Genomic DNA, 15836 nt, shown 5'->3' with positions numbered 1-15836 from the left:
CTTCATGCATGGGCAGCCCCCATGAATCTGCACCATATACACACAGGCACACAGCCCTTTCACCACCATCCCGCCCCCCTGCAAATACACAGGGCACCTGCACTCGAACAGGCCTCCTCCACATTTCCACACCTGGGGTCTCCAGCTCCCGGGACCTACACCCCCTGAAGGCCTGGTCCCTGCCCACCCCACGTCCCTGGCCCGGCGGTGTCAGGATGGGTCAAGGGAGCCTGTTACAGTGACAAAGCCAAGTGTGTTATTAACGCATCACAAAGCACACCCAGGCTGCCTCCACACGCCGGTCCTCAAAGAGCTCAGGGCACGCTGGGGCCCCCCAGTGCTTCATGCAGCTGTGCTCTAGGGCACAGGCAGTGGTTTTACCCATTCGGCGCCGCTGGCACGCCGTAAAACACACGCTGTGGGCACCGAACAGCACGGCCGGAGCGAGCAAAGCGTGTGCGTGGCAGCGCGGTAGCTACCAACAGGCTCGAGCTGCTCACCCGGGTCCTTGGGGGGAGCGGGGGGGAGTGACCCACCTCAGCGGGACCTTCCAAGAGGTAGGAGCGCCCCTGGCCCCAGCCCTGGCCACCTGTGTCCACTTGTACCCACAGCCACCTGGTGACCACAGTGGGTGGGGCTCTGCCCCAGGGGAAGGGAGCAGAGCAGGGCCTTCTGCTTTGCCCAAGGACCTCTTGTGGACCGTCGACCCTCGGGGCCCAGCCACGAGGACAGATGGATGGGGCAGTGTGGGCTGGTTATGGCTACAGCTTGCTGCTCTTCTGGAACTGGGTGACCAGGCTGAGGACCTGCTCGGAGGCCTTGATGTGCTTGGAGCCCAGGTAGGCAGTGCTGTTCATGGTGATCTCCTCCAGGAAGTAGCGGTAGTTGACCATGAGGCCGCAAGAGCCTGTCAGGCCCTTCCGGCTCTGGTCAGCCATCCAGTTGATGCGCCATAGGACGGCCCCGTTCTGCAGGTGGAAGTTGGCGACGGGGTTGAGGGCATAGCCCCGGTGCTTCTCGCCATAGAGGTACCAGGCACAGAGCCGCATCAGGGGCGCCTGCAGCGCCCTAGTCAGCTGCTCGCTCAGGGCCCACTCGTGGCTGCTGAGGAAGGCCTTGAGCGTGTCGGCGACCGGCCCGCCCGTGAGCTCGGCCAGCTCCTGCGCCTCGCTGTCCGTGAAGAGCGGGCTGCGCCCGTGCTCCTTGGGCGAGCTCAGCAGACCCAGCAGCCACTTGGTGAAGCCGGGGATGGGCGAGAGGCTGGAGAAGGCTGCCACGTGAGGGAATTCTCTCTGTGAGACAGGCACACGGACAGACGGAAGGACAGAAAGGTTCAGTGGGCGGTTCACTGGTGGATCAGCACCACTCTCCACCCATCACTCACACCTGACCAATCTGAGCGAACAGAGCCTCCGTAGGTTAAACTCTGGGCTGCGAACCACAAGGGTTCCGACTCACCAGCTGCTCCGAGGGGGCGGGGAGATGACGCTGCCTGCGCCTGTCAGGGCGGGCAATCTCGGGAAGCCTATCTCAGGGTCGCCGAGCGAGCGTTGGGATCAGCTGGATGGCAGCAGGGTCCTCTGAATGACACCTCGGACACACACTGGTCATCTGTACTCACTCAAGGGTCTTTGGCTGGGCACACCCTGGCCAGGTGGGCTTCAGGACCGCCCTTGCTCCTGAGGACAGCGAGGCCCGAGTTGGGGCCCTGCCAAAAGAGAACTGGCTGGGCCGCTGTGGGGCGGGCCTGGTATGCAGGTACCCGGGGGCTGGGTTACCCCGTGTGGCAGTTTGCATGCATCGTGCCTCCCAAGGAATGCGTCAGCTCGGCTGGGCCCGGGCCCCTGTGCTGTGGCCGCCCTCTGCTCTGTAATCTGATGTGACTAGCCTCTGTGTTCTAAACCCTCACTAGTGGGCTGTGCACGAGGCAGGGCACAAGCCAGGGTATACGCTGTGCCTCGGGTGAGTCTCTTGAGCTGTCACGGAGGTTAAACAAGTGATCAGCGGTTGGCGGGACCTCCTACCACCATCCTTTGGGGCTGGGAACCACCTAGACCCAGGGTGCTCAGAGAGAAAGAGTCTCCCTGTGGGGCCAGTGCCCTGCCCTCGGCCTTCCAGCCTCCTGAGCTGTGAGAGTGAATGTGCTTGTTACAGCCGCTGCCTGCACTGCCCTGGAGGACTCAGACTGCCCCCACCCCCTGCACAGGGTACCACGGTGGGTGCAGGGTGTGGGACCAAGGGGGCTGGGGGAGTTTCTCCATTCTCTATCTTCAACCACAATCACTCAGTGAGTGTGCCCCACGCGCGGAACTTTCTGGTTATAAAAGGCAGGCAGGCTCACGAGGCGTTGCTTTTAAAACCTGGCAGAGGACAGTCTGGTCAGCGTGCTCCCAGCTGGGTCATGAATCCAGTACCACATAACTATCCTCTTCTGTGTGGTCTGATGCCTGGGGAGAGCCCGTGCACCCAATATATATGGATGTTTGAGCCCCTCTAGAGCCTACGTCCGACTCGCCAGCCTCTGACCTCTGGATCTTTGGACGTGAGCCAGCAGCCTGCTGTCTGACCTGCTGATTTTGTGCATGTCAGACCCCAATGCTATTCGAGTCGGGAAACCTCCAGCTGGAAGTCTCACCCACGGATTTGGGACTTCCAGCCTCCACAGCCATGCAAACCACTTCCTCGGAACAATTTTTTCCCTCTCTGTGCACATATCCTGCACACACATGAACATGTCTTGCATACGTCACTGGCTTGTTTGCTTGATCCCAGCAAGGTCCTGCTCATACTACATCCCGAGATGGTGATGCGAGCCCGGGGAACTTCCTGGGGCAGGATGGGTGCAGTGCTGCTCACGGCAACAGTGAGAGCAGGTCGTACAGACCCAGCCTCGCCTCTGGGGTGGATGACTTGCCAGCATCAGGAGCCCCCCAGGGAGTGGACCGGGGCAGGCTGGCCATATATGGTGTGGCTAGGGTGACCACTCAACAGACACCCACCCCCACCCCCACTCCAGAGGACAGACGCAGGTGCTCCTGCAATACCTTCAGAGTGGATCATCCAGCCCCACCCCGGCAAGGCCAACATCCCAGGGCACACCCGAAGTGCAGTGCAAACTCGAGATTCCCGCTCCCCCCTCCTGACTCCTGACCAGGAGGAGCCCTATCCACTGCGACCAGAGCTGTGCACTTACCCGCAGCTCCTTTATGACCCGCTTGATCAGGAAGGTGCCGAGCTCGATCCCCTGCAGGCCCTGCTGCGTCAGGCTGATGGAGTAGAAGATGACAGTGGTGATGTGGTTCTTGTCCTCTGTCTCTGAGGGGGGGCAGTCCTTCACAATCTCCTGGAGAACAGAGAGCATGCTGGGGTGCGATCCTGCCCACGGGGCAACTATTGGGCAGGGTGCTCATAGCAGGGGAGCCATGGTCTCAGAGCCATGGGGGGCTCCTTATGGGGGGAGCCTTGGTCTCAGGGCTGTGGTGTACACTTTCCCGTCAGTGATGCAGGTGGACGCTCTCAGGCCTGTCCCACTGGCCACATTTGCTCAGTGACAGCACGTGGATGCTCTGAGGGGCCGGCTTACTCTCCACACTCGTTCAATGACACACATGGATGCTCAGGCCCTGTTCTGGCAGCTTTGTTCCCTGTCATCTTGTCCCTCTATCCTGACACCTGCTCATCTTTGTCTCATAGACGGTTCTCAAGCAGACCCGCAGGGCCCTGCTGCACTGATTATTCTGTGAGCCCATGTGTGGCTTGGGGACCTAGGCCCCAGCGCTGGTCACGAGGCCCTGGGCTTCCCGGCGCCGTGTCTAGCAAGGTGGGCTATGCACTTCTCCCAGAAAGGCCTCTGCTTTGCTTACCCCCAGACCTGAGAGACCCCCAAAGTAAAGGGCATCCTGAGACAGGGGTGGAGGATGGGATGAGGCTGTGAAACAGAATTGGCGATCCCTCCTGAGCCCAGGCCTGGCCCTGCACTCTTTGAGAAGGGCTAACATGGTCAAAGAAACAGAGCCCCTGTCCCACTGAGTCTCACTCACAGTCTTCATTGCTTTTGCTGCTCAAGAAACAGGCGTACCTGCCCAGGTGTGTCAGACGGTCCTGCCAGGGGCCATCAGGAGAAGGCACACTAGCCACAAGCACAAGCAGGGATGACCAGACAGGACCGGTTTCTACGCAGGGCAGCAAGAAAGGAGCCTCTCTATCCTGAAGGGCACTGCGCAGCTGCTGCTGCAATGCTGAGCCAGGGGTTCTAGCTCCTTCCCTTCACAGAACCCCAGCCCCAACTCTGCCGTGCAGACTCTGAGCAACCCTATAGGCCAGGGTAGAACTGTCCCTGTGGGTTCTGAGAGGGATTCGGACTCTATAGGGAGCCGAACGGGGCTGGTGGTTTCCAGTGGCGAGCAGCCCGAACGTAACCAGCCGCCATCAGTGCTCGGTAGCTTCACCCAGCCATCTGTCCATCTGATGAGGTGCCAGCCCGCCACGCGGCGCTACCTGGATGTTGCTGGTGATCTCGGGGGTCAGGGCCACGTGCAGGACCACCAGGGGCTCCTCGGGGGTGGAGCAGTGGGAGAAGAAGTAGCAGCGTCGGTAGGGCCCCACGCGGCGCTTTATGTCCATCCAGTTTTTTATGGGATGCACCACCTCGGACCTGGTGAGGAGTGAAGGGAGGGAGGAAAGGGACAACGCTCACTAGGGATCACAGGGCAGCTGGATACCGACCCCGCCCCTCTGCTAGCCCCCTTTGTCCGGAAGGGTGGGACCAGACTCAGATCCCGACACTTGTTTTAGGAGGACCCACCGTGCACAGGAACCCCACACAGTGCTCCCAGCATCCTCTGGCTCCTGCAGCTGCGAAGTGCCCCTCACCCAGTGGGTCCCACCTGTCTAGCCGCCTGCTGGGACCAGGACACAGGGCCGGCCCTGGGCCGGGCACCCGGGGAAGCCCACCCCCAGCATTGAGACAGCCCAGATGGAGACTGAGCCTCGAACCCCGCCTGGGTGGCCAAATGGTCAGAGCTCAGTTGCTAAACAGTTCAAGTCCACTCACAGGTACCTCAAAAGAAAGGGCTTACGACCAGCCCCTGAGAACTTGGGGTCCCTCAATGGCACCTTTTGGGGCACAAGTCTGTCCTTATACGCAAATGTCACATTAGAGCTTTTAGCCGAGGGGGGTGGTACTGTCCCAATGACACAATGACGTAAGTGCTGTTGCAATGACTGGTGTGCCACAGGCCCCAGTGACCCTAAACTTGGTGATTGGGGGGGGGGTTGTACATGCTTCCAATAGGTCACCACAGATGAGCTCCCGGGGTCAGGGGGTGTGTGCACGTACACACATGCACGCACACGCAGGGGTACTCACTCGCTGATCTTCTGCAGCACCTCGCACGGCGAGTGCCAGGTGACGCGCTCCAGGTTGAGGAAGCCCGAGGAGAACCACTCGGTGAGCATGCTCTTCAGCACGCCGTCCATTTCCTGCAGGAGAGAGGGGCCATGTAGGCTGCCCGGATGCTGGCCGGTCCTTGTGCTGAGGGGCAGGTCCAGGACGTGCAGTGTGTCTCCCCCCCCCCACAGGGCATGTGGAACGATCTAGAATGGGACTCTGGGGAGCACAGTGGGCTCCTGGGCAGCGGCGGGCACCCGGAGATGCAGAGTGGTGACAGAACACCTGGCAGATGCGATCAGGCGCTGACTGTGTGTGGAAACACACATGCACACCCACCCTACCCTGAAACAAAGGATGTCTGCTACTCTTCCCACAGACCTCTCAAGTTGACTGGCCGATTCACTACTCTTCGCACAGACCCCTAAAGTTGACCAGTCGATTCTCTGCAGGGTCTCCGGAGTCAACCCTCGCCTGCAACCCAAATCCCTGCCTTCAAGTCGATGCCAGGACAGCACAGCAGAGGACCTGCTCCTGTGAGTTGCTCAGATTGTAACTCTATGGGAGTAGAAAGCCTCGTCTTTCTTCCTCAAAATGGCTGGTGGATTTGAACTGCTGACCCTGCGGTGAGCAGCCCGATGGGCGAGGGCTCCTTGTGGAAGGCCTCTGTGACTGAGGGGTAAGCACGCTGTTCGCTGGGAGTGGTGCAGTGGGGTTGCTAAGGCAAGGTACGTGGTTCAAACCCACTAGCCGACCCTGGGAGAAAGAGGAGGCTGTCTGCTCGCACGAAGATTGATGCCTCAGAGACCCACAGGGGCAGTGCTGCCCTTGTCCTTTCGGGCCCCTGTGCCAGGGATGGGCTGGCTAGCAGGGAGTGAGATACCTGAAGGGGAAGAGTTGCCCACATCACACAGTGAGCACAACCCCACCCAGAGATGGAATGAGTGTCCAGAGGGCAGTGTGGTCTCTCTGTGGTCTGCCAGTACAGAGCCTGTCCCTGAAGAGAAGCCAGTTCCTGGCCCCCGGTCCTGGATTTCAGCAGTCTGGGAGGCTTGCTTTGCCACAGTCTCCTCTCCGCCATCAGGGCACAACTTGGCCGGACGGCCAGTAGCCTGTCCTTCAACAGGCAGCATGTTTTTAAAAATCTTAGTTGGCATTTTAGATTTCATGGTTTCAGTTCACCTCTATCTACCTCTAGAGACGGCGAGCTGGTTTTATCACCCAAGCGGCAACCGGGACCTTTATAGTGAGGTTAGGAGAGCCAGAGGCCCCAGGGGGCGGGGGACGACACCATGGAGGTGGGTAGTGGGGTCAGGAGGCCTTGACCACCGAGGACCATGGCTGTGCTTCAGCATGACTCCAGAGGAAACGGTATCGCTGACAGACATGCCCCCGGGAGAGCCTCTTCCTTCTATTTTGAGTTGGTGCAGCCGGCTAACGTGACCGAGGCCCAGGGAATCTGGGTGAAGGGTGACAAATGTTCTCTCTCAGGGCCGAGCCTGACCACCACCGCTGGGGCTGGAGGGAGGCCTCAGGGCCAGGCTCCAGCTCAGCAGGGCCAGCAGGACTCTGTGCTCACTGACGTGGGGTCACATCAGCAAGCAGAGGCTTGGAGACACAGCCTCGCGGAGTTTCTAGAGTCTGAAAGCTGGTCACAGCTCCCCACCAGGCTCTGTACAGGATGCTGAGGGTGGGCTGACACGGCAGGTGTGGGCGGTGGTGCAGAGAATGGTGGGTAGTGGGTACCAGCAACTTCTCATCTTCAGACTCCTCACACACACTCACCTTCTCTCCCACACACCCCACTCAAACAGCCCGCACACACACCCTTCATTCGAATGGCCCTCATACACATGCACCCTTCTCTCACACACCCCCTCTCTCACACACTCTAAAGCTGTCGCCGAGTTCCACCTTGACTCGGGGTACCCCACGTGCATTTCAGAGTAGGCGGTGCCCTTTCAGGAGCCTTGGTGGTACAGTTGGTTCAGGGTTTGTCTGCTCACCACAAGGCTGGCAGTTAAAACCCACCAGCCACTTGGAGAAAGACAATATAGATTCACCACCTTGGATACCCGACAGACACGCACATATGAACACATGCATGCATGCACACACAAGCACAGGTGTGAGCTGGACCGGCCTTGGCAACACTGGGTCTGGAGCAGACCACCAGGCTTCTCTTCTGCGATATTTCTGGGTAGGCTGACAGTGAGGAGCAGAGGGGGCCAACGAGGGGCACTCGGACATGGGCCTCTGTGCTCAGGCCCACGCGAGGCCGCATCGGAGTGGGGCTGTCTCCCAACTGCGGCTCCACTCCCTCCAGCTTCTATGGGGCCAATTGGGGCTCTGTCTTCGCTCGCTCCCCTGTCTCTCATCCAGGTGGTGTGCCCTTCCTGAGCGCATGTTCCAGGCACAGTCACAAGCCTCTAAGTTCACCTGGGACTCGGGTAGCACACAAGACAGCTGGAAATAAGCCCCCCCCCACCCCCCGGCCCCTACTGTCCTACTACAAAGGACATGGTTAACTGCTTGGTATCTCACTGCCATTGAGTCCAGGCTGACTCACAGTGACCCTACAGGACAGGGCGGAACCATCCCTGTGGGTGAGGCTGTGGCTCTTTATGAGAGAAGAACGCTCTTTCTCTCAAGGAGTGGCTGGTGGTATCAAACCGCTGATCTTGCAGGCAGCAGCCTCACGAGTGACCACTACGTTTCTAGGACACTCTGAATTTGCCTACAGATTCCTTCAGTAGGAAGACAAGTAAAGCTCCGTGATCAGCAGAAATAAATCCGCTGGGATCAACTGCTTGTTACCACCCAACACTGTCCACGAATCTAGAGCAACTGGATCAAGAACTTCCGGGCTGGGGATAACCCTTCCCTCCCCCTCCCCCTTCTCCTGACTGTGGGGTCAAGTTCACTTCAGTTCACCTTCTCCGGGTATCAGACTTGCTGTCGGGAAAAACTACCACATGGTCTTGTAAAACATTCCTTAAACCAGCACTTGCCTCTGTCCAGCAGAGGCTGCGCCCCTGCTAGACTCGGAGGACGCCCCCAGGAAGAGAAGAGAGACTTTTGTGCACTTAAGGTACATACGCCAGGGCAGCCGTGAGTCCAGGGGGTCATCTGCCCAGGGCCGCACAATGGCCTGCCACTCTGACCTTCCATGGGTCCCCTAGCCACCATCCCCTGGCCAGTGTGCAGAGCAGGGCTGAACTGTGCCCACTCCTCCATAAGCCGTGGCTCTGGCACAGCCCATGTTCTCCTGGGCACAGTGGCAGGCTGACTTAGAGCCTGCTCTCCTCTCTGCAGGGCCCCCGGGGTCGGGGAGTCAAACTTGGCTAAAACCACCTGGCTACCCAGGCCCACCTAGCCTGCCCAAGTGTCTTCCTCCTCCTCATTACCCAAACCAAACCTGCTGCTCTTGAGTTGGTCACTGCAGCCCCACAGAGTAAAACTGCCCACAGGGTTTATGAGGTCTTTAACGGGAAGCAGAATGCCTCATCTTTCTCCTACAGAGCACCTGGTGGGTTAGAACTTCCAACCTTTGCAGTGAGCAGCTTAACCACTGCTCCAGTGCCTCACTGAGAGCAACCAGGGGTGTGGGGAGGGGTTCTGCAAAGGACATGGAGTGGGGGCAGCCTGGTGCATGGTGGGATGGGGTCCCCCAAGGAGGAACCACCACACAGGTGGGGCTGGCAAAGTGGGAAATGCAGTCCTTGATAGTTCTGTGGAAACCACACACAAAGGACAGACTGCCCTGCTGCCCCGAGAGGCTCAGCAAAGGTAAAGGCTGACTGTGGAGGGTCTGCATGGCTGCTAACCAAAAGGTCAGAGGATCAAGTCCAGCCCGAGAGGCCTGGCCATCTACTTCTGGAGACTCAACACACACACACATACACACACACACACACACCTGCTCTAAGTGTGACGGGATTTGGCGACATCAGCTGCTGGAGGGCCTGCCAGGGGAGGCCATGTCAGCCAGGCTGCAGACAGCCAAACCTGAGCACACTAACCTCCCCATTTACTGATTCAAAACACAAAGAAACCACCAGCGCCTGGTCATGTGCTTCAGCACGCCCTCACTCCTGTAGCAAAGGCGCGTTACAAGGAAATGTGTCCACACTGGCCCTTGCCTGGCTGCCAAAGCCCACCTGGGGCCCCCAAGTCTGTAGTGCTGAGACTGGTCTGGGTTCCGGCTCCCGTGAGCTCCGGATGCTATGCTTGACCATGGCTAACACTAGCTTCCCAGCTGCAAAGCAGATGATGCCCTGTGGTTGCCCAGGCCTCAGTGAGCAAATGGTGGGCATTCACCAACCACACACACACCCCACTGGGCCAGGGGGAGCCAGAAGGCCAGTGGATCTGGACTGACATCTTTTCTGTTAGCTGCCCAGCGCTGGACCTACTGTACCACCAGGGCTCTTTGGGAGGCAGGTTCGCTCTTGTCCTAGAATGGAGGCTCTGCCAGGGGGCCGAGACTTGGAATGGAGGGTGTGCTTGGCACAGAATACTCAGCGATGGATGGGTGACCTCGTTCTGGGGACCAGCAATGCACCACCTAATTCTTAAGCCTTCCCTGCAGTAAGACTCGAGTTCCACATCAATCTCTGCAGCCCTGAACCTGAAGCACTAGATGGTGCCAGGCCACAACTACAGAGAGCTCTGAGAAGGATCCCCTTAGAAGGTCCGGGGTGGATGGGGAGAAAAGGTGGAGCAATACTCAGGATCAGGAAAGTGACCAGGCTGCCTGGTTGGATGGGGACTGGTGGGAGCCTAGAGACTACAGCCCTTGGTCACCAGTCACCTCTCATGCCTGGGACTAAACTCACCACTGTGGCTGGGTTTGCCTGGGAACAGTAACACTAGGGTGTGCAAAACACCTCAGAGCAACCACTTGAGATCAAAAGGACCAAGTTCAGAAGGGCAGGAAGATGGAAAAACAAAGGGGAACCACAGGGAGGAAAGGGTTAAGTGGGGCACGCGGAGGAGCCTGCAATCAGTGCTGGGGGAGATCAGTGTGAACTGTTGAATGGAGACTGATCTGCTCTGGAAACTTTCACCTAATTCATAGAACATTAAACATATTACTGACCCCCTCCCTTTCCCGGAAAGAATCGAGTTCTGGAAGGGCCCTCCTGGGGCAGCACCAGCCCTCACCTTCAATGGGGCAGGCCTGCCTGGCCTGCAGCCTGGACCCGGGCCTCTCCCGAGTGCGAGCACAGGGCAAGTGGGACTGCATCAGCCGGCAGGCAGAACAGGCCTGGCCTCTCCGACTGGGCTGCTGCCAGGGTCAAGCATAGCCCAGCAACAGTCAGGGTCCATGGCTGGTGGGGGGCCTGGGCTTTCGCCTAGGGTAGTGGTTCTCAACCTGTGGGTCGAGACCCCTTTGGGAGTCAAACAACCCTTTCAAGGGGTCATCTGATTCATAACAGTAGCAAAATTACAGTGATGAAGTAGCAATGGAAATAATTTTATGGCTGGGGGGTGTCACCACAACATGAGGAGCTGTATAAAAGGTTCACGGCATTAGGAAGGTTGAGAACCACTGTCCTAGAGGTGGTGTGGTGTGGTGTGTGCGTGTGTTTGTCTAGAATCTCAGAGTCCCAGGTGTGCGGTCTGACAAAAGACTCATCCCACTAAAGCAGGTGGAAAGATCATACCCACACCCTTTTCCCGGCTCTGAAATGAAGCCTATCTTTTAACTAGACCCGATCCTCACACATCTGCAGGTTACACCTCCGGGATGCTAACTGCAAGGTCAGCAGTTGAAAACCACGCACTGCTCCAATGGAGAAAGAAGGGGCTTTCTACTCCTGTAAAGACCTACAGTCGGGCATTTATAGAGGTCTAAATAAAGGCATTCACATATGCAAATATATTTATATGAGGATGAGGAAATAGATCTATGTGCATATATTTATAGGTTTAGTATTAAGGTAGCAGAAGGACATTGGGCCTCCACTCAAGTATTCCCTCAATGTAAGAATACTTTCTTCTATTAAATTGGCATTCTATGATGCTCACCTTCCTGACACAACCACTGAAGACAAAGCAGGTGAACAAGCGAATGTGGCGAAGAAAGCTGATGGTGCCCAGCTATCAAAAGATATAGCGTCTGGGGTCTTAAAGGCTTGAAGGTAAACAAGTGGCCATCTAGCTCAGAAGCAACAAAGCCCACATGGAAGAAGCATACCAGCCTGTGTCATCATGAGGTGTTGAAGGGATCTGGTATCAGGCATCATCAGAACAAAAAATCTTATCACAGTGAATGAGGGGGGGAGTGCGGAGTGCAGACGCAAAGCCCATTTGTAGGCCACTGGATATCCCCTTACAGAAGGGTCTCAGAGAGGAAACGAGCCAGTCAGGGTGTGATATAGCAATGATGAAACATAAAACTTTCCTCTAGTTCCTAAATGCTTCCTCCTCCTCCACTATAATGATCCCAATTCTACCTTACAAATCTGGCCAGACCAGAGGATGTACACTGGTACAGACAGGAACTGGAAACAGGGAATCCAGGGTGGATGATCCCTTCAGGACCAGTGGTGTGAGTGGTGATACTGGGGAAGTGGAGGGAGGGTGGGTTGGAATGGGGGACTCAATTACAAGGATCTACATGTTACCTCCTCCCTGGGGGACAGACAACAGAAAAGTGGGTGAAGATAGACGTTGGACAGGGCAAGATATGACATAATAATTTATAAATTATCAAAGGTTCATGAGGGAGGGGGGAATGGGAAGGGAGGGGTAAAAATGAGGAGCTGATGCTAGGGGCTTAGGTGGAGAGCAAATGTTTTGAGAATGATAAGGGGAATGAATGTACAAATGTACTTTACACAATTGATGTACGTATGGATTGTGATAAGAGTTGTATGAGCCCCTAATAAAATGATTAAACAAACAACAAAAAAAGAAAATACCATGGCTTGGATCAGGCACAGGTTGATTGTGGATCTAAATAAAAGAAAATATTTCACAATTAAAAAAAATAGCTACAGTCTCAGAAACCCACAGGGGCAGTGAGTTTGGAGTCTGAAGACTCAACAGGCAAGAGCGATCAGAAGTTGCCCATAACAACTCACACCTGCGGTGTGGTGCAGTGCAGGCATGCTGGGTCTGGTTGGGTGGTTAAAGACACTTACGTGCTTAGAGACCTGGGGCAAGTTACATGATGCTAGCCTCTCTCTCCCACTGTAAAGGGGTCCACGTGTGTGCGTGTGCCCATCCTTGTCAACTGGCTCGGCCACTCACTGCAGTACTGGGGGTCTGTGTCCACTCAGAAGTGTCCCAGAAGAAAGGTCTGGCTAACCATGGCTGAGAAAGCAGCCACCATTCCCCTCATGGAGTTCAGTGGTCCTAATCTGAGTCAGGGCTACCTGGACAAGGGAAGGTGGGGCACATCAGTGTGGGAAGAAGTGGTAGGCATCACGCTGAACTCCGGTCAAACGCCAAAGGGCACATGTTGACAGAGGCCATGAGGCCATTAGGACAGAAAGTCAAGAAAAAGGTTTCCACACCCAAAGAAGCATGCAATGATGGTTACGGGGGCCGGAGGGCAGATGCATGCTAACCTGTGTAAAGAGGACGGCGAGGCACAGGGAGAGGGAGGATGGCCAAAAACAGCGATGGAGTCAGGGGAGGGCGCTGGGGGGTTGCACGAGTTAAAAACAACGGAAGCAAATATGGCTATACACACAATCCTGCAGTAACAGTGATCTGTGCAGATAATAGTTATATACGCAATCCTAAAGTAAGTGATCTATGCAGATAGTATTATACACACAATCCTGTAGTAAGTGATCTGTTCAGATGCTGCTATGCACACAATCCTGAAGCAACAGTAATCTATGATCTAGGCAGATAGTGTTATACACATAATCCTGCAGTAAGGGCGATCTACAAGAAGTTGCTTGGTGGGGGTATGGGGTTATTCCCCTGAATCTAACTAGGTGTGACAGAACATCTGACCATGTGTGTGACCACCTGACCCTTGCTGAAAATACATGCATAAATGTGGTGCAGCATACCAAAACCCAAAACCAGACTCACTGCCATCGCGCTGATCCAGACTCACAGCAACTCCATAGGACAGCACAGAACTGCCCTTGTAGGTTTCTGAGACTGTGGCTCTTTATGAGAGTAGAAAGCACCATCTTTCTCCCTTGAAGTGGCTGGTGGTTTCGACCTTGCTGACCTTGAGGCTAGCAGCTCAACACATAACCACTATGCCACCAGGAGGCAAAGAACCAAGCACGTGGAGGGAATGAGCAGCTGGGCAGGGGGCTCAGGACCACAGTCTCATGGGACAGCAAAGTCCCCTAGCCTAGCACAGTCACAGAGACGGGTGTTCTACATCCTACTTTGGTGAGTAGCAACTGGGGTCTTAAAAGCTCCTGAGCAGACACCAGAGGCAACTGCGGGTCTCGTTGGAAACTCACACGTAACCAGTCTGATGGACTCAAGGAACACGTGAACACTAGTCTCCATGACCTTGGGACCAGAAGAACTAGATGGTGCCCAGCTACGGCTACCACTGCTCTGAAATGGATCACAGTCCAATAGGGTCCCTGTGAGTTAAATCATGGCAGCGAGTGAGGGCAGGGGAGCGGGGAAGGATATGGGCACGATCCTGGGGGGCTGTGAGTTAGACGTTGGACTCCTAACGGAAAAGCCCGCAGTTTGAACCCACCAGCCACTCCAAAGGAGAAAGATGTACAGCTTTCCGTCAAGGAAACCTTACAGGGCAGTTCTGTGGAAATTCTAAGGTTAGGGCAGCCCCGCTCTGCCCTCCAGGGTGGCTGTGAGTCGGAATTGATGTCACAGCAGTGTTTTTCTCTGGAGGGGATATACAAGAGCCTGGTAGCACTGTGGCCTGGGCGCTGGGCTGCCAACCACAAGGTCAGTGGTTCCTATGGGGGCAGTGCTGATCTGCCCTACCGGGTGGTGGCTATGAGTCGGAACCGAGTGGACTGCGGTGGGTCTTTTGGGCTACGAGGTCCTACAGGAAGGCAGACGGGGGTGTGCACTCGGAGCCCGGGCGGCTGGCGGACGGGGAGGCAGTCCCGGGCCCCTTACCCGCACGTGCGGCCCCTCCAGCAGCTTGAGCGTCTGCGCCTGCAGCAGGTCGGCCCGCAGGCACACCAGGAAGGGCACGCCGCCGTCCAGCTTGCTGATGTTGCGGAAGAGGCCACGGTAGCGCGGCACCAGCGCGTAGCGCAGCCGGTCCTCGGCCAGCAGCAGCACGGCCGGCTCCCGCGGGTGCTGGCGCAGCTGCAGCACGCCGGCGCTCTGCTCGGCCACCTGGCCGTGGTCCACGCCGAAGCCCTTCGCCAGGCGGCCCAGCAGCTCGGCGCGCTCGGCCACGTCGCCCAGGCCGCCGTAGAAGCTCACGAAGTCGGCGCACTGGCCCTCGACGGGCGCTGGCGTCTTCTCGCGCAGCTCGTACGCCGGCGTGGCCGGCACGGCGCGCCGCAGCAGCTCGTCCATGGCGCGCTCCAGGGCGCCGGCCGTCGTTGCCGGACCGCAGGACAGCCGGGCACCAGGCGGCCGCGGGCAGAGCCGCAGCGACAGCAGACAGCGCGCCGCTGGCCCGAGGCTTCGCATGGCGCCGGGCAACAGCTGGCCGCGGGCGCGCCGCCCGAGCTGCCGCCGGCTTCCGGCTTCCGGCCCTCGCGCTCGCCCGCCCCATTGGCCAGAGAGCGGGGCCGGGCCGTGAGACGACCAATTACAGGCCGGAGCGACGCGGAGGGGCGGGGCGAGCTCCAGCGGGGCACGCAGGGCCAAGCGTGGCAAAGGTCAAAGTGCCGCTAGGGGCGGTAGGGATAGCAGAGCACAGTCGGCTGCCGGCCGCCTGGCCCCGCCTCCTCGTCACGCAGCCTGACACCTGGCCTGCCAGCCGCCTCCACAGCCCTTACCCTGTAACACCCTGCCCTTGGCCACACTGACCTCTCTGCTCAGACTGAGCATGGGAGCTACCTGGGGAAGGTGTACCAGCAGGTTCCCAGGCTTGGGTGCCGGGGATATGCGTACTTAGCAAGAGGCTGTGGTCAGTCCAGTCGAGGCAAGGCAGCCCTGACATTCTCAGGCCCTATGAAAAAACCAAACTCACTGCCATCGACGCAATTCCGAACAATGGTGACCCTCTAGGACAGGGTAGAACTACCCTTGTGGGTGTCTGAGACTCTTTATGACAGTAGAACGCCTCATCTTTTTCCTGGGAGTGACAGGTGGTTTCAGACCAGCGGCCTTGTAGTTAGCCCATGTGTAACCATTACGCCACCAGGCCTCCTCTTAAAGTTACAACCTCAGAGACCCAGAAGGGCAGTCCTGCCCGGTCCCATAGGGTCACATGGAGTCAGAATGAGCTCCGTGGCTGTGGCTTGGTTTGGTTCAGAATCTTCAGGTGCACACTGCCACATATTTCTCCCATGGTACGCTG

At 57.4% G+C, this 15836-nt stretch overlaps 1 protein-coding gene across 1 annotated transcript; it reads right to left on the bottom strand.

The window, feature by feature from the left end:
- Positions 1-233: 233 nt before the first annotated feature.
- MLYCD (malonyl-CoA decarboxylase) lies at positions 234-15022 on the bottom strand. The gene is made up of 5 exons (XM_075537301.1): positions 14474-15022; positions 5369-5481; positions 4498-4654; positions 3194-3343; positions 234-1292 (listed from the first exon to the last, which is right to left on the bottom strand). Exons 1-5 carry the CDS (start codon positions 14999-15001, stop codon positions 762-764), a joined length of 1479 nt encoding a protein of 492 aa, XP_075393416.1. The 5' UTR covers positions 15002-15022; the 3' UTR covers positions 234-761.
- Between the last annotated feature and the right edge of the window lie 814 nt (positions 15023-15836).

Source organism: Tenrec ecaudatus, chromosome 18, assembly GCF_050624435.1.
Source record: "Tenrec ecaudatus isolate mTenEca1 chromosome 18, mTenEca1.hap1, whole genome shotgun sequence".
Classification (NCBI taxonomy): Eukaryota; Metazoa; Chordata; class Mammalia; order Afrosoricida; family Tenrecidae; genus Tenrec; species Tenrec ecaudatus.
This window is presented reverse-complemented; position numbering and strand designations above follow the sequence as displayed.